Genomic DNA, 26,065 nt, shown 5'->3' on the forward strand with positions numbered 1-26,065 from the left:
ACTGATGATACTAATGATACTGATGATACTGATGATACTAATAATACTGATGATACTAATAATACTGACGATACTAATAATACTGATACTAATAATACTAATAATACTGATACTAATAATACTCATACTAATAATACTCATGATACTAATAATACTAATAATACTCATGATACTAATAATACTCATACTAATAATACTCATGATACTAATAATACTAATAATAAAACTAATAATACTGATGATACTAATAATACTGATGATACTAATAATACTAATAATACTAATAATACTGATGATACTAATAATACTGATACTAATAATACTGATGATACTAATAATACTAATAATACTAATAATACTGATGATACTAATAATACTGATGATACTAATAATACTAATAATACTAATAATACTGATGATACTAATAATACTGATACTAATAATACTGATGATACTAATAATACTAATAATACTAATAATACTGATGATACTAATAATACTGATACTAATAATACTAATAATACTGATACTAATAATACTCATACTAATAATACTCATGATACTAATAATACTAATAATAATACTAATAATACTGATAATACTAATAATAATACTAATACTAATAATACTGATAATAATACTAATAATACTAATAATACTACTCATACTGATAATAATACTCACTCTGTTACAAGTTAAAGTTCTGCATTCAAAATCTTAAGTAAAAGTACAAAAGTATTCGCATCAAAATAAACTTAAAGTACCAAAAGTAAAAGTAGGAGCAAGAACAAGTACTTCAGATTTGTACAGGAGTATGCGGTTCTGGTTCTAGGTTAGGGTTAGCTTAGCTAGCTTGTGGGTTAGCTTAGCTAGGTTTGGGTTAGCTTAGCTAGCTTGTGGGTTAGCAAACTCTCCCTACAGCTGCTGCTGCTAAGCTAACAGCCAGAGCAGCACAGCAGCTCCAGACAGCGACGCTCACAACTCTCCTGCTGCTACAGCTAACATCACAACAGCAGCAGATCCTGGCTAACTAAAGTCAGCTGAATGTCCGTGGGCAGGTCGTTTAACGTCACCTGACGCACAGATCACGGCTGGATCAGTGTTGCTCGGTCCGAGCCTCTCTGTGGGTTTCCTGTTCGCAGAGCCGGGGCTGAGTACGAACACCGGAGGGTTTCAGCGCTCACGCTGAACGCACAGCTAGCGGACCGCGAGGAGATACTGGAGTAGAATCGCTGACCCGCCTTTCATTACAGCACTTGTGGAAATTAACTAAGTACATTTACTCCACTGCTGAGGTCACGTCAGAGTCGGTGACATCAGAGTGAGTCAGACAGGTGTGATGAAACACGCGGATTCAGGACAGCTGATGTCCTCTGACACGCGTCTGTCCACGGGGTTGTGAACGCAGCATCGCTGAGCAGGTTTACCAGGTGATGGTTTACCTGTCTGTCTCTCTGTCTGTCCTCCTCAGATGTGATGGCGAGTCTGTCTGGTTGTTACTCGTCGCTGTTTGACGGTCTGAACGCTGAAGTTCAGATCCGCTGGCTGCAGATGGTGGTGAGGAACAGTTTCTACCCCGAGCTGCCGAGAGTCCGAGCCTTCCTCCACAAACACGTAAGAACAAGAACTGTGCTGCTGCAGTTTTTATTATTAGTTATTACCTGCGGATGTTTTCCTGTGTTTTAACCGTGATTACTCACCTGTAGTATATTTTCCTATTTCCTGTTAAACCCGGATTCCTCAAAACAAAGTGAGTTTGTCCGTAAATTACTGACATCATTGTTTTGTTCTAAATATAAATAAGTAAATAATTACAGAGCGGAAACAAAACAAACACAATATAATATATATTTGTTTTATGTATAAGTAGTGCAACAGGTTTCTATAACAGTCTGATATTAATGGTTCAATAGTTTTGTCTCCATGGAGACGTCTGTGTGACATCACGCCTGTCAGCCATGTTTAACGGTCTCCTCTCCGCAGACGTCCAGGATGTACACCGTGCCGCTGTACGACGACCTGGTTGCCGGGGTGATGAAGTGCTTCGCCGTGGAGATTTTCAACCAGACTCAGCGCCGCCTGCATCCAAACCTCAGACGGACGTTACAGCAGATCCTGTTCCAGACCACCGCCCCGACCAATCAGAACGGCCCTGCTCTGGCCATCGTACTCCCCTCCCACTCCCCAGCCCCCTCCCCGCAACCGCAGCCCACCGCCACGGCAACCGCCGCTGCCGGGACGACCTCCGCCATCGCTCTGCGGGACGTCAACGTCTCTGCATGAAGTCCACCTGTCCCGTCACGTCACAGTGGCTGTGATTGGTCGGTCGTTACAGGTGAAGGGCTGAACGCGGCCGTAGGACGTTGTCGTCATCAGGCTAATGATGTAAGCTGTCGCCGTGGCGACGGCTCCAGCTTGAACACTGTGATGAAGAAGAGTACGACAGGAAGTTCACTCCACAGATTTTTAAAGTCGGGGTCGGGGGTGAAAGGTCACGGCTCAGGGCTGCTGCTTTATGATGACGTATCACGTGACTGTTAGCGTTTTTTAAGCTCCAATCAGTTCGCAGACGCGAAGCGCAGACCGAACGACGTCATCACGCCGCGCTAACAGCCGATGGCTGGCGGCCCTCGGACGGGCCCTCTGATTGGACGTCAGACTTCTCGCAGTCTTCGGACGATGTAAAGATTTTTCCTCCGCGGTGCAATTTAACTGATAACTTGAAGAGGTTTTGTTTCGTGGAATCTGATCGACGTGTTGCTTCGCTGTCCAGCAGCTGATCCGACCGATCGTCTGCGATTCAGAAAGCTCGTCTTGTTTTCGACTTTTTATTGATCGATCTGAACTCGGAGGCTCGTTTGTCGGACGTTTGAACTCGTCTGAATCTGCTGACGAGATTAAAGTCGTCTGAATGTTTTTGAGTATTTTTATTTTGATCGTTCCTTCTTGTTTGGTCTGAAGTCGAGTCTCATTACTAATAATAATAATAATAATAATAATAATCATCATCATCATCATCATGTCTTCAAACGTCAGATTCAAACACGACGTAAACCATCAACAGTCTCCACATAATGTTTCGATTAATCGATTGTTTCGTGTGACGGTGAAATGTAGAAAGTCCTCCGCTCTGCACTTTGTGTCTCTGATCGAAGCGTCCACGAAAGCCGGCGGCCGCGGGCTTGACGAGGACGATCAATGACTTCGACATTGTGACGCGTTATCTCATAATTTAGGTTTTTATTTCCTGTCGTTCGTTCGTCGAGAGCTCGTCCGGGCAGAGATGAGCCTCTGGAACATAAATAACGTGTGAAGATGAGAAACTGAAGCGTGACAGGTCCACCTGCAGCCCCCGAGGCCTGTCACACACCTGAGGGCCAGGCCTGGTGTTCGCGATGCGTTCGCTGTCTCGCAAAGTGTCCGTGTTTTAACAAACGTAGCTGAAATGAACACGTGGCTCCAGATCCTTCGTGTTTACCTCAGATTCTGACCTGCAGACCAGGACCCGGGGCTCCACGCTGAGTCTCTGATCCGTCACCTGGACGTTTTCACTGTGTTGGAGTCTGCATGTCACATGACTCAGCAGGAAACATACAAACCAGCAGACTTGCACCTGAGTGGCCTTAATGCTGCGTTCACTGCAGCTGGGAACTGAGAGTTTTCAGTTCTGCTCGTCGGTACATCTTCATCCCTTTAACGTTGATTCTGACTGTTTTTACCTTCAATCAATAAAAATAAAGCTAGCAATACAAATCCAGCCTCTTCACTGGAGTTTACTGACGCACAATATTTACTCTGAAAAGTAGCAAATGTCACGCTTTTATTTTATTGAACCTGTTCTGCTGTTGCTGTGATCAATACTGGATCACTCCGAGGCTCATACTGATCAATATTTGAGAGTTAAAAAACAATAAAATAAAAAAACTTAAATGATTTAAAGCTGAAACATGTTGAATATGAGAAACGCCCCACTGTTCCCAGCTGTCAGTGAACGCCTCTTCACAGAGAGTTTGTAATGACTACAAATAATCACTTGAAACTACAGATTGTATTTTTACTGCCTCAGTGTTTCCAGGACCTTTTGCTGGGTCCTTGTAGATCCTTGAGGGGATCTCAAGGATCTTAAGGGGTTCCAGTGCAGCTTGAAGGAGGTTTCTGCAGATCCTCCAGGGGGTCTTCTGGTAGGAAAAACATATCGACGTTTAAAGCGACATTAAAAAGTTATTTTAAAGCGACAGTCTGAAGAAACGTGTTCTTTGCTAATAAAACGTCACAACAGCAGCGTCTCCTTTTTCTTCTGATCCAAATCTAAAAACCTGGAAGCTCACATCAAAGTGTCGAATCACTTCTCTGCTTTTATTCTGAAGAGACTTCAGTAAACACCGGAAATGTAAAGCCGGAAGTCTTCATCACAACGCCGGAAGACATGTGGCGTTACCTTCAAAATAAAAGCGGGGGAAAAATCCCATGAAATGCTGTTTCGAGCAGTTAGACAGTGGTGTGGAGGGACGCGGCAGATCCTCTGGGATGTGGGTTTAAAGTAGTTCTGCTGAAGGAATGGCTGCTCTAATGAATATAAACTCTGCATTAGAAGATGCTTCATGTTGATCTGAACGGTCCTGCTTTTGACTGAATTCTTTGACTTTCCAATTCGTAATGTTAATAACAGCCACTAATTAATAATAATAATAATAACAATAATAATGATAAAGGTGATCTTACAGAGCAAATTAAAAACAACAAATGATGAATCAAATCAAATAAAGAACTTTTGGGCAACAAAAGAACAAAATTAATGTAGAATTCAAGTAAAACCGAGTTGGAACGAATCTGAAAACCAGGAGAAGCAGTTTCAGAGGAGCAGGGACCAGAGGGGACCAGCAGGGACCAGCAGGGTCTTTACAGTCAGACCTGGACGTTTCCAGTCGTGGTCCCTGCTGGTTTCAATCTGGACTCAACATAGGCCTACAGGTCTCTCTGGTACTGGGGTCTGAAAGTTAGCAGGCAGAGAAGAGCCTTTAGAATCATAAGGGGGACCGCGGGCACTGCAGACCCGTCCTTCCACACCCTCCGCAGAAACCTGACGACTCTTATTTTGAAGGGCTCAAACGGAAGTGGTGTAGCTGACCGTTTTTGGCGTGACGGCGGCGTGGCTTCCGGAGGAGACTGAGAGCATCAGAGACCTGCAGCATCTGGACCAGAACAGACCGGAGACCTGCGGGAGAGACAGACAGGTGGACACACAGGTGTCTCTCTCTCAGCATCCCTCTCTGTGTCTCTCCTCCAGGCCGGTGCGGTGTTCCTGGCCGTGCCGGGCCGTGCCGGGCTCCATGGGGGACAGCATGGCGGAGGAGACCCGGGTCATCTACCACCTGGAGGACCAGGAGACCCCCTACTTGATCCGGATCAACGTGCCCGCGCAGCGCGTCACCCTGGCGGACTTCAAACAGGTCCTGAACAAACCAAACGTCAAATTCTTCTTCAAGTCGGTGGACGACGACTTCGGGTGAGTCACGTGACCCAGCCGATGCGTCCCCTTCATGTCTGCAGGACAGGAAATATCTTAAAGAAATGTTAACAGCTTAAAAAATGACTAAATGATGAATATTTTCAATGAAAAAGCACAAAACCCAGTTTGGATAAAATCTCTTTACATGCAAACAGACTGTAATACAGTTTTATTCCGTAGTGCTGCTGTACTGAAACTGTGTTTTATAGTAACTGCTGAGTGATTATCACCAAAGATGTGTAAAGTTTTACAGACGTGTAAAGTTTTACAGACGTGTAAAGTTTTACAGATGTGTAAAGTTTTACAGCTGCCTGTTGTTTTGGGTTCCTGGCGGCTCTTTGTGAAACTGACGCGGTGAGTTTGTGCTGAATAAAATGCCACCGTGAGATTATAAACTGCTCAACGAAGACAAACACGAAGCGAAATGAGTTTAATCCTCTGAAACGTCTGAACCAGAGAACCAGAGGATGAGTCGGGCCGCTCCGTTGACAGGGAAACAAAACTGCCTCAGGATCAGTTTCCTTCCGGATCAATAAGAGGAGGATCAGGGTCTGTGATTACTGTCAGGACTGAAAACAAAGCTGGAGATCTGCACACACACACACACACTCTCACACACACACACACACTCACACTCACACACACACACACACTCACACACACACACACACACACACACACTGCAGGCAGATTTCATCAGAGTGAATATTAAAGAGCTTTTGGTTTTAGCAGACAGTCTGTTATATAACTAACTGTGTGTGTGTGTGTGTGTGTGTGTGCGTGCGTGCGTGTGTGCGTGTGTGTGTGTGTTGTTGGGGATTATATAAAAGATGAAAACATCTCGGATTATTAAACACACCGAGCTTCGTCTCTGGATGTAAAAATAACCTGAAGAATTTATAAATAAGTAAAAGAATAAAAACAGAAAATCAAAGTGAATCTGCCTGCTGTGTGTGTGTGTGTGTGTGTGCGGTTTGTGTTGACTACATTGTGAGGACTGTGTGCTGAGAAGACGTTAAAGGGCCACTCCACTGTTTCATCTCTTTAACAGCAGCAGGAATGATCAGTTCTCCTCTCGGCCACAGGGGGCGGTGTTAACCCTCTGTGGGTGGAGCTAAAGTCCACCTGTCACCAATGACATGATATTGGCATCGTATTTTAATTGCATCTTAAAAAACGCTCAATAATATCATAATGTCATACATCACAGGCCTGATTCCTTATGTGCCGTTGTGTACGAGCAAATCCACGTCTGATATGTGTCACATAGAAACGTTGGGAGTCCTTCAGTCCAGCGTGTCTCTAACCTTTAAACTAGGTCACCTGGACGACTGGTTCCTCACCTCTTTACCTGAACTACAGAGCAGAGAAGGTTCTCAAAGTGTTCTCCTCCTTCTGTATTTCAGAGTTTCTCCTGATGCTTTCACCATCACGCAGCTTCATGTTCTGTCTCTAAATACTACAATACCCATGAGCCTCAGCTGCTGCTGCTACAGACAGTCAGAGGCATGAATCCGAGCACGTCGCCGTGGTTACTGACCAAAACTGATCCAGAATCAGAAAGTGAATGAATTAATTAAATGAATCTTTTCTCAGCAGTTTAATCTTCAGGTCAATGTTCATGGGAAGCTCTGTGATTGGCTGTTTGTTAGTGAAATGCAACCTGGGAGTCGTAGTACTTCTCTCCTTCAGTTTTTATGTCCACTGGCAAAGAAGCAGATATGATGATGATGATGATGATGATAATGTGGTGAAGATGTGTGTGTTAACAGGGTGGTCAAAGAGGAGATCAGTGACGATGACGCCAGGTTGCCTTTTGTGAACGGACGAGTCGTCTGCTGGGTCAGAAACACACACACACACGCACACACACACACACACACACACACACACACACACACACACGCACACGTTACCTGCTGACTCTCCTGATCCTCCAGGTGTCTCACAGTGTCTCATGTTTTCTCCAGCTGGTGTCTTCAGAAACCTGTCAGTCAGATTTCAGGGGATCAGACATTCAGTCTGTAGCCACGCCCACAAGCTTGGCCCCGCCCCCCGTAGAGAGGACAGGTGGGATCGGAGACTCCAGACCTCCGTCCTTCCAGTGAGTACCTGTCTTACCTGACACGCCTTCTGGCCTCCCTCACCTGTGTCTCAGCAGCTCGACTGTCCTGCTGTTCAAACACTGATCACAGATCTGTTGAGTGTGACCGAAGAGACAACGAAGACCTGAGGCAGCAACAAAAGCTCTGAATAACACCTATAATTAGTTTGTGAAAGGTGGTTTTCAGGCTCTGGATGATATTACAGGACTAATGATAAAACACATAAAAGCAGATTGTAGAAATAACAGATGTGACAGAAGACGTCAAGATTTATACAACAAGCCTCAACTCGACTGAAGAAAAGAAAGAAAGAGAACGAAGGAAAACAAAACTAAACCAATAAATTCAACATAATTTAACAAAAATACAAAGAAAATGAATGAAAAGTTCATCAAACCAGCAGATCTGTAAAAAAAAAACCCAAACATACATCATCAAAAAGTAAATAAATGACATAAATTAAATGTGATAATAAGCTCTTGATAATGTTTGTATCTGATGATAACTGACCGTCTGGTTTTATTCTAAAGATGAAGATGATCGATTGATTAAATTTGAAGAAGTTACTAAAAGATGGCGGAGAGAAAGTGGCAAGAACATGTATTTATATTTAAACACGTGTCGATGAATATTGATAACTTTGAATCGTATAAATCTTTTGTGCAGCACATGAAGCTGATCAGCCCAAACAATATGACCTTATATCAAATAGTGGAGCTGTGGAGAGAGAGAGCGGGGATGACACGCAGCAAAGGTTACAGTTACAGGTTATAAACACAGGTAATAAACTTTACTGAAGAAACTGACGTGTTTCCGTCTCCACCTGCTGGTCAGAGTAAACACTGCAGCTGACATCAGACCGCCTGTCTGTCTCTCACATAAACACATGAAGAAGACTTTATATATTCAAGTGGCTTCTTACCAGAGGAGGGAGAAGTACTCAGATACTTTATTTAGTAAAGTAAAAGTAGAAATACTCTGTTACAAGTAAAAGTCTTCCATTCAAAACTTTACTTAAGTAAAAGTACAAAAGTATTAGCATAAAAAAATACTTAAAGTACCAAAACTATTATAATTATTGATGCATTCATGTGTTCATCACTTTAATGTTGCAGCTGGTACTGCTGGGTAGTTTAATCTCTAATAATACTTCATCATTTATTAGTTGATATGTTGTAATTAATAATCTGAATCTGCAAAGTAACTAAAGTTATCAAATAAATGTAGTGCAAAGTACAACTTTTCCCTCTGAGATGAGGTGGAGTAGAAGCATAAAGCAGCATAAAATGGAAATACTCAAGTGAAGTACAAGTACCTCAAACTTGAGTAAATGTATTTAGTTACTTTACTCACTCTTTCTTTAGCAATGTGTTTCTTTTTTTCTACAGTTGTGGGTAACTCCCAAAGTTCCCCATCGTTGTTTTTGCTGATATTTAACTTTAAATTCATAAATGTTCATTAGTAATTCCAAATAATTAGCAGTGCAACCCTGAGTCTGTTAGCCAGAGCACAGCAGGGCAGAGAGGAACTCAACACAATTACCTCTGCACTTTAATGTGTGTTTCAGAACTTAGTCCTAGTTTTAGAAGTCAGTAGAAATACTTTCGTAGAAAAGGTTTCAGTCGTAGTCGTCTGGACACTGTTTTCAGAATCAAGACGTTTCGGCTCCCATCCGGAAGTCATTCTCAATTGTGAAAAAATGGGACGGGAACTGGAAATTTAAGCTACTCTGTGTTACATAAGCTCCGCCCTCAGGGAGGAGTCTACCTGAGTATCTGTTGATTAGCTAGTTTCACCTGAAACTGACCTAATAGTTTCCATGATGGCCCAGTAATCAGTAATCAGGCCTATTGTTTTCTGGCTGCACCTCCCTCATCACTGTTAAGTACCTGATTAGCATGTGATTGGCTTGACCACGGTGTTAATACACTGTGGTAAACCGTTGGCAAGTTGAATCTCAGACCACCATTTCTGTTCAAAGAGGGGTTTTCTTTTTTCACAAAAATGGCTTCTTTGACTCCTCTTTCAACCCAACTCTTCTCTCTACTTAGAATCTCCACCTCGCTGTCTTCAGATGTGTGGTTTGTAGCTTTTAGATGCAAAAGTGTTGCCTGGTTTGACTTCCGGATGGGAGCCTAAACGTCTTGATTCTGAAAACAGCGTCCAGACGACTACGACTGAAACCTTTTCTACGATGGAGCACTGCTGGACGAATGAGGGACTACACCGTCTTAGTAGAAATACTTGTTTCTCTGTAATGTACATGTATATAAAGATAAAGTGTATGTGTCTGTCTGTCAGTGCTGCTGCTGTGAGCGGTCAGGACGAACTGCAGGGGTCAGAGGTCAAACCTGTCGCTTCACCACCACAGAGAAGAGAGAGAACGGGAGACCGAGGTGAGACTGTTTCTATCAACATAAACACAAACTGAAAATAAAAACATCTCATCATCAACTGAATGCTGAAAAATTCTTTTATTTGTTTTATTCTCATCAATCTACTTTGCTTTGGGATCCCGACTCCGCATCCTTGAGAGGGTTCCAAGAGTTTTTAAGGGGGGTCAAGTCAAGTCAACTTTATGTATGTAGCCCAATATCACAAATCACAATTAGCCTGAGGCTGCTTTACGATCTGCGTGCGACCCCCTCTGTCCTGATATGATGACCAAATTATAAATAGATTATACATATACAGTATATCCTTGAAATGGTTCCATGGGTCCTTGAAAGAATCCCAGGTTGTTTACTGGGTTTGTTCTTGAGGGGGTTCCAGGGATCCTCCACCTGGTTCCAGAGGTCTTTGAGTCAGTTCCAGGTGTCCTTGAATTGGTTCAAGGTGTCCTTGAAGGGGCAATAAGGGTCTTTTGAAGGGGTTCCAGACTTTTTGCTTAAAACTCCCTCTGGTCTGGTGTTTCTTTATAAATGTACCTCACAGGATTCGCCTTATATCGCTGAACCCTCAATTCAGATTCAGGGAAAATTCCTAAAAACAACTTTAACCAGGTAGAAACACCTGTGACCACTGAGCGCTCCGCATCCTGAAGTTCAGCTGCTTCCAGGCTCACGGCTGCCATCTTGTTTTGGCTCAATAAAGACGCTGTAAAATTCTGCATCAGTGTCCGGCAGAAGGAAAATATTCTATAAAGGGTTCATGGGTTGTGTGGTATCGTCTCAGTTTGGAAAGGACAAAGACATAAAAAACTTTTGGTGCGAGCAGCCGTCCGTCAGTCGTCTGAACGTTGACGAAAACATGTTAGATCTGATTCTTCTGACTGTTTGAAAGCAGATGTAAGATCCAGTCCTGTCAATCATCCTGCTGTCTGTGTCACTGATTGGCTGCTGTCTCTGCAGGTGGGAGTCTGAATGGCCACACCCACCAACCCGCTGAGCAGAATGGGGCGGGGCCAACAGGTGGCGGTGACAGCTCGTCAACCCAACAGAGCAGCCAATTGGAGACGACCAGTTTCTGCTCCTCTGAGGAAGACTCAGGAGGAAGGTCAGACACACACACACACACATTTGTCTGTCTATACTTGTGAGGACCCTCATTGACATACAGTAATACAAGCCCCTAACTGTAACCTGATTATAAGTACATTTAGAGCGTCTGGATGGTCCTTGGTGGTGTGTTCAAGTACACTCTGACATCTTAAAAGCTCATGAACGATGCTGTCAGAAAATCTCAACTCAAAAAACAAACATTGTGAAAAGGATCATGTTTCTTGCAGCCGACATGACAGTAAATTGTAGGCGTTAAAGGGTCCTTGAACACAACACAAGGGGAGTTTTCAGTTCCTCTGGGTTCAGTATGAGACATTAAAAATATTGTCTTTTTCCATGAGGAGAAAATAGTAGGATTTTAATATAAAAACACTTTTATGAACATATATTTGACATAACAGAACAATAAAACAGGCACACACGATGAGAATTTTTAAAGTGTAATGGTAGTACAACGAAAAACAAGCAGCTGTATCTGTAATGAACTAAACCTTCTTAAAATCACATTTAGTTTACTTGGTAGAGAACTGATACTTTGATAGATAACATTGTATTTGAATCTTTAATACAATTAACTGTGAATAAAAATATAGATGAAATTATTTTATGTTTAATTGTAAAACGTGCAGAGGAGCTTGCAGTGGTTTTTTGTGCCCTGAGTAGTGTCTGCAGTCTTTTTCTCAGGCTGTATACAGCAACAACAATCTCAACCAATTAGTTGAAATCTGCCAATTTTGTGAAAATAAAATTTGACACATTTTACAAAATTATTTGATGTTTTGGTAAATTCGGCTGGTGTGGTATCAGCTCATATTTCATATTTTTAATAAACTCTAAACTTTTACATGTAGATCAGCGATGACCACCACTAGCTGGAGGTTTAGTAGAAACACACTGTGGAATTTGGGCTTTGACGAAGCTAGGCTAACAGTTTCCCCTTGCTTTCAGTCTTTGTGCTAAGCTAAGCTAAACAAGTCCTGTGCCTATCTCTGTCTCTATCATGTGTTGTTTCCTCTGTACTGGACACACAGAGATGAAAAAGTGTAAAAATGTTAAATGTTGAATTGCTCCTTTAAATGTCCTGAACATAAACACAGAAACTCTCTGACATGTGGCTCATTTACATCATCAGCAGCTCTCACTGTGATTGGTCAGTTTGAAGATAACACACACTCACCTGCCCTCAGGTCATCTTCTTCTGCTCCAGTAAACCTGTTCAGACTCTGGTCTCCTCCCCCTCCTCTGATTGGCTGCTGCAGGTCACGTGACCGGCGGTGCAGTGTGTATTGTCCATCAGATAAAAGAGTCCCAGCTGATCTGAGAGCAGAAATAATCTGTTCCTGCGTCACTCAGTCAGCTGCTGTACAGCCTCCACTCATTTAGCTCACTTTTATGTATTTTTGAATAATCTTTACAATCAAACACTTTTCAGAGTTTCAGGATTTCAGGAAGTCATTCATCTCTGGTTTTGTACTTTTTAATATATATATTTTTTTAATTTTAGGATTCGTCCGGATTTTGGACTTTTTACATCTTACTTTATTAATTTTTTACAGATTTAATTTTTATGTTTTCATTTTATCTGATTAACTTTCACATATATTTGTATGATTTTGTTTTCAAACGTTTATTCTTATATTTTCATTGGTATGTATGACACGTGCTAACATTCATTGTGATTCTGAATTTTTAAATTTGATTGGATGTCATTTTTTAAAATTGTTTTTAAATGTTTATAATTATATTCTTTTATCTTTCACAATCTTTAATCTATTTTGTAAATTCATACTTTATTCTACAGTTTTAGATTTTTGTCTCATTAGTTTAATTTTTACCAATATTATATTACATTATATTGTTTTCTGCTCCTGTTGCTAACATTATTTAATGTTATATTAATTTAATAATGTTTTCTTACTTTTTTGTAAAATTGCAATTACAATTTTCATTTTTAGACTTATTTAAATTTAAACAGAATGTTTAGATTTATATTTTTGCATTTTGCTTTATTTTATGGGGAAATATTTATTTCAAGCATTCCTACAAATATTTTACAATATTTTTTGAGGATTTTTGCTTCTCTTGTATATTTTTTAGATTATCAATTCATTTGGGTTTTTAATGATAATTTAAATGTAATCACTGAGACCGAGTTGATGAACACCTTGTTGCTTAGTAACCAGAGAGCTGTCAATCAACTGTGTCACACCTTCACCTGTAACGTGTCAACCAGGCGTGTTTCCCTCTGTGATGTCACACCAGGTTCAGCCAATCAACAGGGCAGAGCAGCTCCTCGCCTCGACTCTTCAGGCGACAACGCCGCCGCCACCGAAAACCGAAAACACAGCGGATGGAGAGGGTACACACACACACACACACACACACACACACACAGGTACACACCACATCACATGACATTAATGACAGAGTTCAGCGTCTCTTTATGTTTCTGTCTGTTTGGGCAAAAATGATGATTTCAGAGCTAAAACTTAAACTCAGATTCCAGTTTTAAAGATTCATGTGAAATCGTTATAAACACAATCAGCACAGTGATGCAGTGCAAAGATCATGAAACAGGGAAAATGCCAGGCTCACTGCCAACAGTACCATCCTGTGGAGCATCGTGCAGGTAGTGCTATTATTAAGCCCTCTGTGCTGTCTCTCAGGCTGTGGTAGTGGTTCTCTGAATCGAGAATGATTTGCTTTTCATTTATAGAGACAGTAGAGAGCTGATAGGGAGCGAGAGGAGGGATGATATGTGAGTTTCAGGAACAGTGTCTCTGAGGACGCCTCCGGTGTTACGGTGTTTGAAATTAAAACTCTGGATTCTGTCAGTGATGTTATTCGATGAAGTGAAGCAGCTTCTTCTGTCTTCTACCTTTATGTGTCTGATTTCCCTCTCTTATCTTTTAACTCTGTCCTCCTGTCTGTCCTGCTGTATCTGTCTCGCTGTCTGTCTGTCTGTCTGTCTGTCTGTGCGTCAGTCTGTGTCTTTCAGCAGTGTCACTGACTCCACCATGTCGCTCAACGTCATCACTGTAACTCTGAACATGGGTGAGTACAGAGCTGACAGACACGACGACACCAGAGTCTGGAGGCTTTGAACATCACTAACACTTCATCGCTGTGATCATGTTTCTCTCTCAGCTGTTTTATGTTACCTGCTGTTTTCCTGTTCATATAAAACAAGCAGCAGTTTTATAGAAGAGATGATTTCTTCTTCTTCTTCTTCTTCTTTCAAACTGATGCCTGTAGATACAGTACGGATCCAGGACAGGTTAGCGAACACAGTTACAACTCAGGTTTTCTTCTTGTCTCTTTTCTTAGTCTTTGAGTCTCTGCAGGTCTTAGCTGGACAGATGTGGCACGTCAGTGGTGCTTGTATGTACGAATGTTCGGAGTTTTAGAACTGCAGTTCCCATCATGCTTTGGCTGATGCGAACAGGACGTATAATGTTGCCATGTCAGTTGGCTGAAGGCTCCAGCTAAGCCAGACAGACAGCAACCATTAGATTAATATGATACTGACAGAATCAGCCATAAATGATGCAAAGTTATAAGGAGTAAGATCAAAGAGTCGCCCGTGAGGTCTCACAGCAGCTCTGATGTCACCTGAGTTTACCAGCAAAGCTCACCTGTCTGCCTGTCTGTCTGTCTGTCAGAGAGGTATAACTTCCTGGGTATCAGTATCGTTGGTCAGAGCAACGACAGAGGAGATGGAGGGATTTATATCGGCTCCATCATGAAGGGAGGAGCGGTGGCAGCAGACGGACGCATCGAGCCCGGAGACATGTTGCTGCAGGTACGACTGGTGCTGCCCGGCACCGGCCCGCCCCGTACGCTGAATACGCAGTTACGCAGGCCAGCATCACGCATGAGTGCTGAATAAATATCTGACAAGCTGCCCTGCATCAACCTGTCAGAATGTACTGAAATGAAAATATTATTTATAGTATTTGCAGCATCTACAATACCGGAAATATAATCAAAGCCATGTATAAATCAGACTATTAGTGCAGGACTGATCTGATTGTTTTATAGATTATTTTGAATCGTGTGCCTGCTGGTGAGCGTTTCTTGTTTTCCCGCCGTCGCATCACCCTTGTGCTTCGCTGGCAGGTTACAAAGACTTGATGTCGCTCTGATTTGAGGCCTGACGGCAAAAGTCTTAATGACGGCATGTTGACTATGAATGTGTGTTTTGTGTATTAATGTCATGCAAGGATTATGCCCACTTTATGGACTGCAGGAACTGTGGTAGTTACAATATCAAAGGGTTGTTATGTTGTCCTCATAAAACAAATAATAGTGTTATACAGTTATATATATCGTTAAACTATATATATAGTTTTATTTCATAGTTCTCGGCTGCAGGCAGAGCAAGGAGGGCCCCCAAAGAAAGTCTCACCTAGGACCCCCTGTTGTCTAGAGCCGGGCCTGGTACTACCTCTGCTAACTAAGTGAAAGAATTCAGTTTTGATTATTGTGTCCTGCATACAACTATACGAATAAATACTAATTAAACAATCATCTCGATTTCTTTTCCAGACTTTTGAGACAAAGTGAACAAAGTTAAACAGCCATTTGTATTTTTGATCACCTGTACAGCACATTTAAATCATTACAATAGTATTTGGTAGTGCAATAATACCAACAGCAGCATTTTCTTCTGTGTGTCTGTCAGGTGAACGACATCAACTTTGAGAACATGACTAACGACGACGCTGTCCGAGTCCTGAGAGAGATCGTTCACAAACCAGGGTGAGACGTCCGATACTACTATTACTACTATTACTATTACTATTATTACTACTATTACTATTATTACTACTATTACTACTATTACTATTATTACTATTATTACTACTATTACTATTATTACTACTATTACTACTATTACTATTACTACTATTACTATTATTACTACTATTACTACTATTACTATTATTACTACTATTACTATTTTTACTACTATTACTACTATTACTATTATTACTACTATTACTATTACTACTATTACTATTTTTACTATTATTACTACTATTACTACTATTACTATTATTACTACTATTACTACTATTACTATTACTACTATTACTATTATTACTACTATTACTACTATTACTACTATTACTATTATTACTATTATTACTACTATTACTACTATTACTATTACTACTATTACTACTATTACTATTATTACTACTATTACTACTATTACTATTATTACTACTATTACTACTATTACTACTATTACTATTTTTACTATTTTTACTACTATTACTACTATTACTATTATTACTACTATTACTATTACTACTATTACTATTTTTACTATTATTACTACTATTACTACTATTACTATTATTACTACTATTACTATTATTACTATTATTACTATTTTTACTACTATTACTACTATTACTATTATTACTACTATTACTACTATTACTACTATTACTATTATTACTATTTTTACTACTATTACTACTATTACTATTATTACTACTATTACTATTACTACTATTACTATTTTTACTATTATTACTACTATTACTACTATTACTACTATTACTATTATTACTACTATTACTACTATTACTATTATTACTACTATTACTATTACTATTATTACTACTATTACTATTATTACTACTATTACTATTATTACTACTATTACTACTATTACTACTATTACTATTATTACTACTATTACTACTATTACTATTACTATTTTTACTATTATTACTACTATTACTACTATTACTATTATTACTATTATTACTACTATTACTATTATTACTACTATTACTATTATTACTATTATTACTACTATTACTACTATTACTATTATTACTACTATTACTATTATTACTATTATTACTACCGCTGCTGCTTCTGCTTCTCTGTTTGAGTGAAGCTTGTGAGGAAGTGAAATTAGCTATGAAGACCATGAAAGTACTGTATAAATACTAACATCGTTAGTTCATGGTGCTGCAGCCGCAGACACTTCTGCAGGTGCGACAGCCGAGTTTTACTTTTCAGGAGTTCGTCAAGTAAACAGCTGATTATCAGATAGCTGAGTGTGTTATACTTTTAGTGACATGGCTGTCTGCCTGTCTGCCTGCCTGCCTGTCTGTCTGCCTGCCTGTCTCTCTGTCTGTCTGTCTGCCTGTCTGTCTGCCTGCCTGCCTGCCTGCCTGTCTGCCTGTCTGTCTGCCTGTCTGCCTGTCTGTCTCTCTGTCTGTCTGCCTGTCTGCCTGCCTGTCTGTCTGCCTGTCTGTCTGCCTGTCTGTCTCTCTGTCTGTCTGCCTGTCTGTCTGCCTGTCTGTCTCTCTGTCTGTCTGCCTGTCTGTCTGTCTGCCTGTCTGTCTGCCTGCCTGCCTGCCTGTCTGCCTGTCTGTCTCTCTGCCTGTCTGTCTGTCTGCCTGCCTGCCTGCCTGCCTGTCTGTCTGCCTGCCTGTCTGCCTGCCTGCCTGCCTGTCTGTCTGCCTGCCTGTCTGCCTGCCTGTCTGTCTGTCTGTCTGTCTGCCTGCCTGTCTCTCTGTCTGTCTGCCTGTCTGCCTGCCTGCCTGTCTGTCTGTTGTGTTAAAACAGTGCAGGACTGCTTGGTGTTGGCTTGTTGTTCAGGTACCAGTGAGACGTGAAATCCGAAGCAGATTGTTGTCGGATTGTTGGTTTCGTAAAGTTACAAAAATTGTCAGACAGTCAAACTGACTCTGACTTTGTAAAAGTTGGTTTCAGATGCTGCTGGACGACCTGACTCACTCTGTGAGGTAACAGGTTTCCCTGTTAGTGGAGAAGTTATAATCATCACTCCCCAATCTCTGCTGTGCTTTAGTTGGTGTTGGTCTTTGTGGGGAGTGACGGTCAGAGTCTAAATCCCAAATATCAACTCTGAACATGTTCTACATTCACGTAAACATCAAACCTCATGAGTTGGTTGGCTGAAGTACAAATACTGCTACATGTACTACTAAAACTACTAATACTACTAATACTGCTACTGCTCCTGTCTCTCTCTGTACCTGTCTGTCTGCCTGGCTGCCTGTCGCCTTCTGTCTGTAGTCCGGTGACGTTAACGGTGGCAAAGTGTTGGGATCCAAACCCACGAGGCTGCTTCACACTGCCGCGGAGTGAGTCAACAACAAACACGCACATGTCTGTATACTTCTGAGGACCCTCGTTAACATAATCTATTCTATCGCCTGCACTAACCTTAAACCTCATTCTAACCTGAAACCAAGTCCTGAGGAGGAAAAATGGGCGTCGCTTTCCTAAAATGTCTTCATTTATCATCAGAAATGAATAAAATGAACTGCTACTGTTCCTTACAGCGATCAGTTCAGCGAAGCCTCTTAAACGTATTGAATCTGTCTCAAAGTATATCGGATATCTGTGCCACGAAAAGAAGCCCCAGTGATTTATTTACACATTCAGTCACACGCCTGTATCTATGCCGGGACTTAAGAGACGGACTTTGAATGTAACATAATGAAATGCGATAATCTGACTTGATTTCATCAGTTTTTCGACAGTATTTACTGATGTAATTCTGATATAGTGACGTTAGACTTACACACTGTGTATGTCTTGTTGTTCTGTCCTCCTCCGTCATTCCCCACATCCCCGAAGGCGAGCCGGTCCGTCCCATCGACCCCGCTGCCTGGGTGTCACACACCGCCGCCATGACAGGGAGGCTCCTCCCACACTACAGTAAGACTCCCATCAGCCACTGCAGCATACATCCATCACCCGTCCGTCCACGACTCCAACAATAATCTGCCGGTGTTTCTCAGGCGTGCATGAAGACAACCATCTCAACATCCACAGCGACATCACAGCTGTTGTCAAGGCGATGGCCAATCCCGAGTCAGGCCTGGAGGTTCGGGACCGGATGTGGCTGAAGATCACCATCCCCAACGCCTTCATCGGTAAGAAGCTCAGCTCACATTTCAGTCTGACGCTGGAGGAAGACGGGTTGTAACTTGACGATCAGCAAGTGTTCGGGTGCATAAAACCTTTTTCCTCCTTTTCGTTCATAATGGGTCACTTTCAGGTTACATCGTCAACAACCGTCATCTCATTGGTTGCTCGTTAAAAAGTCAAAGACAAACAAAGTCAAAACTGGGGGAACTTTGAGCGGCGAGGTATATAATCCGAGTGGCGCACAAGGACTAAGGTCACATTGGTGCAAGGTTCCCTGTTGTCGATTTGTTGTACAGATAGAAGAAGTAGATGAAGCTCCAGCGTGGAACATTCAGGAGCAGCTGTCGGCAGAAACATAATATAATATTTATAAGTGTGTTTTCATCAGTGTTTAATCACCTGAAAATAAGAAGCGTTGTGTTTTCGTTACCTTAGAATCAGCCTTAATATCTACAGAGGGAGCGGGTCCCCTTCCACGGAGGCCGCCATGTTGCACCGCCATGTTTCTACAGGAGCCCAGAACGGACAAACCAGACACCGGCTCTACAGAGGGCCTTTATCGAGTTTCATAGCCGCCGTAGTTTCTCCTCCACGCCTGGAAGGGGAGGGCGAGGCGAGCGGTGTTCACATGGCTGCAAACTGCAGTTTCACCACTAGAGGCCGCTAAACCCTCCACGCTGGCCCTTTAAGGTACAGCGGACGGATGTTCTGATCCGTGAGGTTGGAGCACATTGACTGTCGGACTGTTGTGTTTCCTGTTGATGAGCGTCTACCTGTGATGATGCGTTTTAATGTGAGCTCAGATATAACACAGTGGGTGCGGGTGTGTTGATGTGCATCGTACACTGCAGGTCTGTGATCCTGGACGCAGAACTCGTCTCCTGATCGATGCTGTAGGGTTCTGTTCTCATCATCACACAGATATTTTACTCTACTTCCTGACAAGTCAAGGTTTTCCCCTCAGTCTGGTCAGTAGGATGTAAATACTACAGTTCCCAGGAGCCTCAGCAGTCGCCGTTATGGAGAAGACTATCCGGAGCTGTGACATCAGAGTTGCTTCGTATTCTCAAAAAATGATCCAAAATCCAAAAGGGAATTGATTCAAATTTCTTAATTTATCCAACGAGTTCTACAAAGATCAGCCTGTAATTTCAGTTTATCTTCGTCCGTCCAGGTTCGGACGTGGTTGACTGGCTCCACCGGAACCTGGAAGGTTTCACAGACCGCCGCGAAGCTCGCAAGTATGCAGGAAACCTGCTGAAGGCCGGTTACATCAGACACACCGTCAGCAAGGTGACCTTCTCCGAACAGTGCTACTACGTGTTCGGAGACCTATGCGGAGGTGAGGACAGTCACAAGGAGTCAGTGGTAAACAGGTTGTACACCTTATACCTTTGATAAATCAGGTACAACACACTGTATCTGTGTCTGAAGGTGCAGAACCACCATCGGCCACAAGATGGTGACAAAAACACCTGAGTCAGCAGCTCCATTCAGTCACAGTGTTTGCACTCATTAGAGCTCATTTCACTCAGCTAGTTTAAAACAGTACTGTTGAATTAAAAAGATATTAAGATGATTCTTCTGTAATTTTAGCTTCTTTCAAATGAATCTGATGGTTTTTATTAGTGTAAAACTGAGAAAAACAGGGTTTTCGCTGATGTTGTGTTGACTGGAGTTGAAGTTTCCTTCTAATTTTAAAATGTAGGACTTCCTGGGAAAATGTCGGTATTATCCCAGGATTTCTCTCCATAAAGGAAAGTTGAATTTAAACACCAAACTGCGAATAATTAATCATAATCAAATGTTGTTTATTCTAATTTGAGCTGTTGTTGATGTGTTGTTTCAGTAGCAGCAGTAACGTTCAGACAGTTTACTGCAGTTAACGCTTCACCTGTTGAATACTGCTCTCTGATTAACGCCTGCAGAGTTTCCATTTACAGAAACTGTAATTTAGTAACAGTTCACCGCACGACTGTAAACTGTCCATTTTATCATGAAACTGGAAAGAAATGACGTCCCAGCTAAGTAGAAGACACGTCTGCAGCTGAACAGGTGATTCAGTCACTTTCAGGGTCTGACTTTGGTGTTTAGCTACGACAGTTGTGCTTTAGCGTTAATGAGATTTGTTTCGGCACACGATGGTCTCCAGGACGCAAACACACAGATGCTAAAAGGTCCCTGCAGGTATTTCTTTTGCAGGAAACTCGAGCAGATGTTGGTGAGAAACAGCAGCATCTGACTTCAGGGTCTTCAGCCCGTATTGATCCTCTCAGACCAGTAATATCATCTGTCTCTCAGATCTGGGTGTGATGTCTCTGCTGGATCACGAAGAAGCCTCCAGTCGAGGAGGGTCAGATTGTGACCCGCTGGCTCCGGGTTCGGGCCCCCAGTGGCCCCCAGCCTTCCCCTACCAGTACCCTGTCCCTCACCCCTACAGCTCGCCTCACCCCCTCCACCAGCTGCCGGCCTGGGGAGGAGGAGGAGGAGGAGGAGGAGGAGGAGGAAGTCAGCACAGTGAAGGTGACAGATAATGATAATAAGCATGCTTATACAAACATACAGTAATACATAATCCCATAAGGATCAATAGAAAATGTGGATGTCTTCGTCTTTCTCAACTAATATCTCACAAACCATAAAAGTTAAAGACATTAAACTTGGTACACAGGGTCCCTTAAGTTTGCCCTCAGGCCGTTACAAAGACTCACCAATAGCGCCACCATGTGGGCAGCTATATAACACTTTCTCATAATAATAAATAATCTCTACAGACCATCAGACTTTTTGGCTTTGCGACATTTCTGCGCCTGAGTAGCAGCGCGTCAGCTACTTTGAGGCGTGAGCGACCACATGGCGAGCCGGTGGCAGCGAGGGCGCTGAGCTGCGAGCACGCCTACAGTTTCTTATTCTTATTCTTTTTTTTAAGTCAGGTCAGTTTTATTTACATCAGGGGGCTTTACAGTCCTCAGACTCAGATTCAGATACAGAAAAACTCCCCAAAAACTCCTTTAACAGGGAAAAATGTTAGAAAGCTCAGGAGCAGCAGAGGACGGATCCCTCTCAGGACGGATCCCTCCCAGGACGGATCCCTCTCAGGACGGATCCCTCTCAGGACGGATCCCCCTCCCAGGACGGATCCCTCCCAGGACGGATCCCTCTCAGGACGGATCCCTCTCAGGACGGATCCCTCCCAGGACGGATCCCCCTCCCAGGACGGATCCCTCCCAGGACGGATCCCCCTCCCAGGACGGATCCCTCTCAGGACGGATCCCCCTCCCAGGACGGATCCCTCCCAGGACGGATCCCCCTCCCAGGACGGATCCCTCCCAGGACGGATCCCCCTCCCAGGACGGATCCCTCCCAGGACGGATCCCCCTCCCAGGACGGATCCCTCTCAGGACGGATCCCCCTCCCAGGACGGATCCCTCTCAGGACGGATCCCTCCCAGGACGGATCCCTCCCAGGACGGATCCCCCTCCCAGGACGGACACACAGGAAGTAGATGTTGTGTACAGAATAGACCGAAATAACAAAACTAACTAAATATGGAAAATTAGGACAACACTATACTTTTAATACAGTATACTGTAGCGACATAACGATGTCATGTTTTATTGTGACTCTACAGGAAATCAGAGCAGCGGATCGAACTGCAGCGACGGGCCGAAGGAGGGAGGAGGAGGAGGGAGCGAATCAGACCCGACCAAACGGGAAGCGAGTGCTTCGCCTGACAAAAAGCTGCCAGCGCAGTCCCCCACCTCCTTCTCTGGTCTCCATGGTAACAAAGACTCGAAGGACCTCCCACCGGCCCCTTCGCCATCTCGTGGTCAGCGTCGCGACATTTCGGCTTCCCGACAGTCCTTCTGCCTGGCCATGGGAAACCCCAGTGATTTCTTTGTGGATGTCATGTGACTCTGTGATGTCATGTCCTGTCAGGTGATGGACCTGGAAACACACTTCCTGGTTTAAATGTCACATTTCTGCTATTAAAAACAAGACATTTGTACACAATCTGCTGATGGTGATTTAAGAATCATGTTTAAGTTTTTAACAAAAATCCACTGACTGAGGAAAACTTAGGTTTGATTTAACTCATTCAGGGAGGTTTTATTTTCATGTCAGAAGAGATTTAAACCACATCGGAGGTGGATTTATTCATCTACATCCACTGTTTGGTATGTGTCTGGCACAGAAGTAACAAAGCACCGCTTCCATTGCTAACATCCCCCAGCAGAAACTATAGAGTCCTCCCCAGGACTACATCCAGAGACTCCAAGGCCAGATACTCAGCCACAGCCTTCCTCTCAGTCTCACCACAGTGGCGCTCACCCGGACTCTCCTGGGTTTCCCCACCGGAGACAGTCCAGCCCCCATCCAAGAGTTTGGCTCACGAGCAGTGCAGTGTGCAGAGTACATTTAGCCGGTATGGCTCCTACTCCGGCACCAACTGCGGCCCCTTTCCTAGGGGGTCCCTTCCCCGGTGAGCTGGCGTTCCACATCCCTAGAACTAGTCTCCGCTCCGTCTCTACTCCCGCCCTTGCGGGTGGTGGGCCCACGTGGTACCAGAACACCTTAGGTCAAAGATCTATGATCAGCGTCGTGGTTGTCTTGGACACTTAGGTGAAGAGAGGAGCAGAGCTGGGAACTGATCAGCATCTGGTCTGGCGTTGGATCCCCTGCACCTCAGGGGACGTTGGGGACATGGAGTCCGAGCGGTCCGTGTTCACAGCCTCCACGCTGGAGTGGGGAAGGAGTATGTTAACCCCGGATCTCCTGGAGCAGCTCAGAAAGTATCAGCAGGCCAAAAGCGGTGCAGCTTCCATTGTTGTGGAAGCAAAAACTGGTTTTGGGAGGCCGTGGACAGACTGTAAATAAAATATAACAAGGGGAGGCAGGCCTCTGCTCTGAACGCTGATCAGTCATTCTAGAGACTGTTGGCAGCAAAACTACAGCTGATGACAGTGAAACCTGTCACGCTCCTGTGCAGCAAACATCAAAACACTGTTGAGCAGAATATCAGAGCAAGTTGCCTTCTGTTACTGAACAGTTTCTGACCTATTGTTCTCCGTACCTTGCCAACCACCTTAACCTGTGCTCAGGGGCCCTCCCACCTGAGCCAGGTAAACCACTGGCCACACCTCCACTGCGCTCCTCCCTCCTCACCTGTCCGTAACAGACTAACAGACTGAGGTACAGACAAACAGTATTTATTGAACAGAATATTGTCTGATGAGTGAATATGATTAAACGTAAAATAAAACCGACGCAGCCCCAGATTTCCCTTTTTATACACTTTCAAATATAAAATACCGTTTATACTCGGGCGTGGCTGAATACTTGATGGTTATTTACTGACGTGCGTCCACGTTGCCGCGTACGCAGCCGAGCAACGTTATAAAAGCCGCCTGGCTCGGCCTGACGACGCAGTAGCCCCAAAGAGCGGAAAGGGGGAACGGAGCGTGTGCGCTAACTATCGGGGCGTCGCACCGCTCAGATTCAGGAGGAGCAACGTGGAGTCCAACCAGCTTTTTACGGTGCAAGGATACTGGAGGGGCCCTGGGAGTTTGATGGTGTATGATGGTGTTCTTCAGTCTGGTGGGGTGTTCAGGCCGCCGCTACAATCCATCCGGTCCCGGTAAACCTGAGCAAGTCTCTCCGTGTTGGCAGTGGGTGTTGGGTCAGCAGGTCTGCGGTGATTCTGATCAGTCCCTATAAAAGCTGCCACCTCAGTCCTCTCGGAGAGACTCGCTTCAGCTGCACGCCATAGTTCCCTCACCTACACCCCCGACTTTACTGCCACCCACATCTCATCTCCGCAGTTTCTGTTTCTGCAGATAAATCGGTTCATTAAAGTGCGTTTTTGCTGCAGACCGGGACGGGCAGTGGCCGATTGGTCACTGCGCTGGGAGCGAGTCACTGCCCCCCGTGAAAGAGTATCTCGGGGTCTTTGTAGGCCTTTAACCGGATCACCGAAGCTCTTGGTTTACCGTTCAGACCCTCAGCTATGCTTATGAGCTTTAGTTAGTAACTCACGGGGCAGCGCCCCCCCTCAGGACAGGGCGAGGAGCTCAGAGGCCGCCGCTCCTTCACGTTGAAAGGAGTCAGTTGAGGCGGTTCGGGCCTCTGATCAGGAGCTATTCCAGGCTCGATCCAGAACATGATCTTGGGATTACACATCCCATCCGATGGGATCGCCTCGAGATCCCCCAGGAGGAGCTGGAGGGGGTCCGGGCTGCCTTGCTGGACCGGACCGGACCTGGATAAGCGTCAGAAAGTGGCTGCATGGATGCATCCACTGTTCAGGCCTCAGCGTGCTCACACTGCAGCTGATGTGGTGGTTTTGGGTGTTGGAAGTAGACCAGTTTGACCAGTCTCTGCTGTATCCAGTTTGTCAGCAGGATCCAGGTCTCAGTGGAGCCAGGAACTGGTGAACGAGTCAAACTTGTGTACCTCGCTGATCTAACCCTGCTCTTCTTCCCTGTTTTGGTTCATGTTTGTGATTAACGCCTGATGTTGAGTCGTGTTGTGCACACCTGAGCACGCAGGTACTGTATCTTAATATTTTAATATTTGAGTATATGAGATATTTGCCCACGATGGATAAACAGCTGAGCTTCACGGTGACTGTATAAAGTTTAATGATTATTTATTGTTTTTATTTGTGAACACAGTTTTATTGCTGTCTGTCTTCACTCTCTGACGCTCAAAATGGAAAAACACACAATTAAAGAGTTTTTGTGTTGAATTTCTTTGTCGTGTTTTCAAACGAAGCCGGAAAGAAAAGCAGAGCCGGATCTGCTGTGTGGAGCCGGATCTGTGCAGGTTCTGGACTTTTAAAGAAAGGTTAGACTGTTAAAATTGAGGTTGTTTTAGGTTTTGACCGAGACTTTCCAGTAAAAACTAGTTAAGTCCACAAATAGCTTTTATTCGGGGCCGTTTCCTGTGACCGGACTCTGTGATACTGGACTCTGTGAGACCGGGCTCTGTGATACTGGACTCTGTGATACTGGACTCTGTGA

General features: G+C 43.6%; 2 protein-coding genes and 1 long non-coding RNA gene across 5 annotated transcripts in view; 2 read left to right on the top strand and 1 right to left on the bottom strand.

Moving 5' to 3' along the window:
* Window positions 1–4,279, top strand: part of rnpepl1 (arginyl aminopeptidase like 1) — an 18,398-nt gene extending 14,119 nt beyond the window's left edge. The window contains exons 10-11 of the mRNA XM_044203191.1: window positions 1,472–1,614; window positions 1,984–4,279. Of these exons, the coding sequence (XP_044059126.1) occupies window positions 1,472–1,614; window positions 1,984–2,283 (443 nt within the window). The 3' untranslated portion in view covers window positions 2,284–4,279. The remainder of the gene's footprint in view (window positions 1–1,471; window positions 1,615–1,983) is intronic.
* A 140-nt stretch (window positions 4,280–4,419) lies between these two features.
* Window positions 4,420–25,791, top strand: LOC122879270 (segment polarity protein dishevelled homolog DVL-3). Of its 3 annotated transcripts, XM_044203193.1 has the most exons (15): window positions 4,420–5,506; window positions 7,282–7,351; window positions 7,480–7,613; window positions 9,916–10,010; window positions 10,965–11,109; window positions 13,377–13,473; window positions 14,099–14,168; window positions 14,777–14,916; window positions 15,799–15,875; window positions 18,183–18,250; window positions 18,750–18,830; window positions 18,914–19,048; window positions 20,218–20,385; window positions 21,345–21,566; window positions 22,675–25,791. In XM_044203193.1, exons 1-15 carry the CDS (start codon window positions 5,331–5,333, stop codon window positions 22,956–22,958), a joined length of 1,962 nt encoding a protein of 653 aa, XP_044059128.1. In that variant the 5' UTR covers window positions 4,420–5,330; the 3' UTR covers window positions 22,959–25,791. The 3 variants fall into 3 exon arrangements, with proteins under 3 accessions (XP_044059128.1, XP_044059130.1, XP_044059129.1); XM_044203195.1 differs by lacking the exons at window positions 18,750–18,830; window positions 18,914–19,048; XM_044203194.1 differs by lacking the exons at window positions 14,099–14,168; window positions 14,777–14,916.
* On the bottom strand, window positions 11,738–13,410 carry LOC122879273. Its single transcript, XR_006378669.1, has 2 exons — window positions 13,330–13,410; window positions 11,738–12,431 (listed from the first exon to the last, which is right to left on the bottom strand). It is a non-coding gene; the product is annotated as an uncharacterized LOC122879273 (long non-coding RNA).
* Window positions 25,792–26,065: the final 274 nt, after the last annotated feature.

The sequence above is a fragment of the Siniperca chuatsi genome, linkage group LG7 (genome assembly GCF_020085105.1).
Source record: "Siniperca chuatsi isolate FFG_IHB_CAS linkage group LG7, ASM2008510v1, whole genome shotgun sequence".
Classification (NCBI taxonomy): Eukaryota; Metazoa; Chordata; class Actinopteri; order Centrarchiformes; family Sinipercidae; genus Siniperca; species Siniperca chuatsi.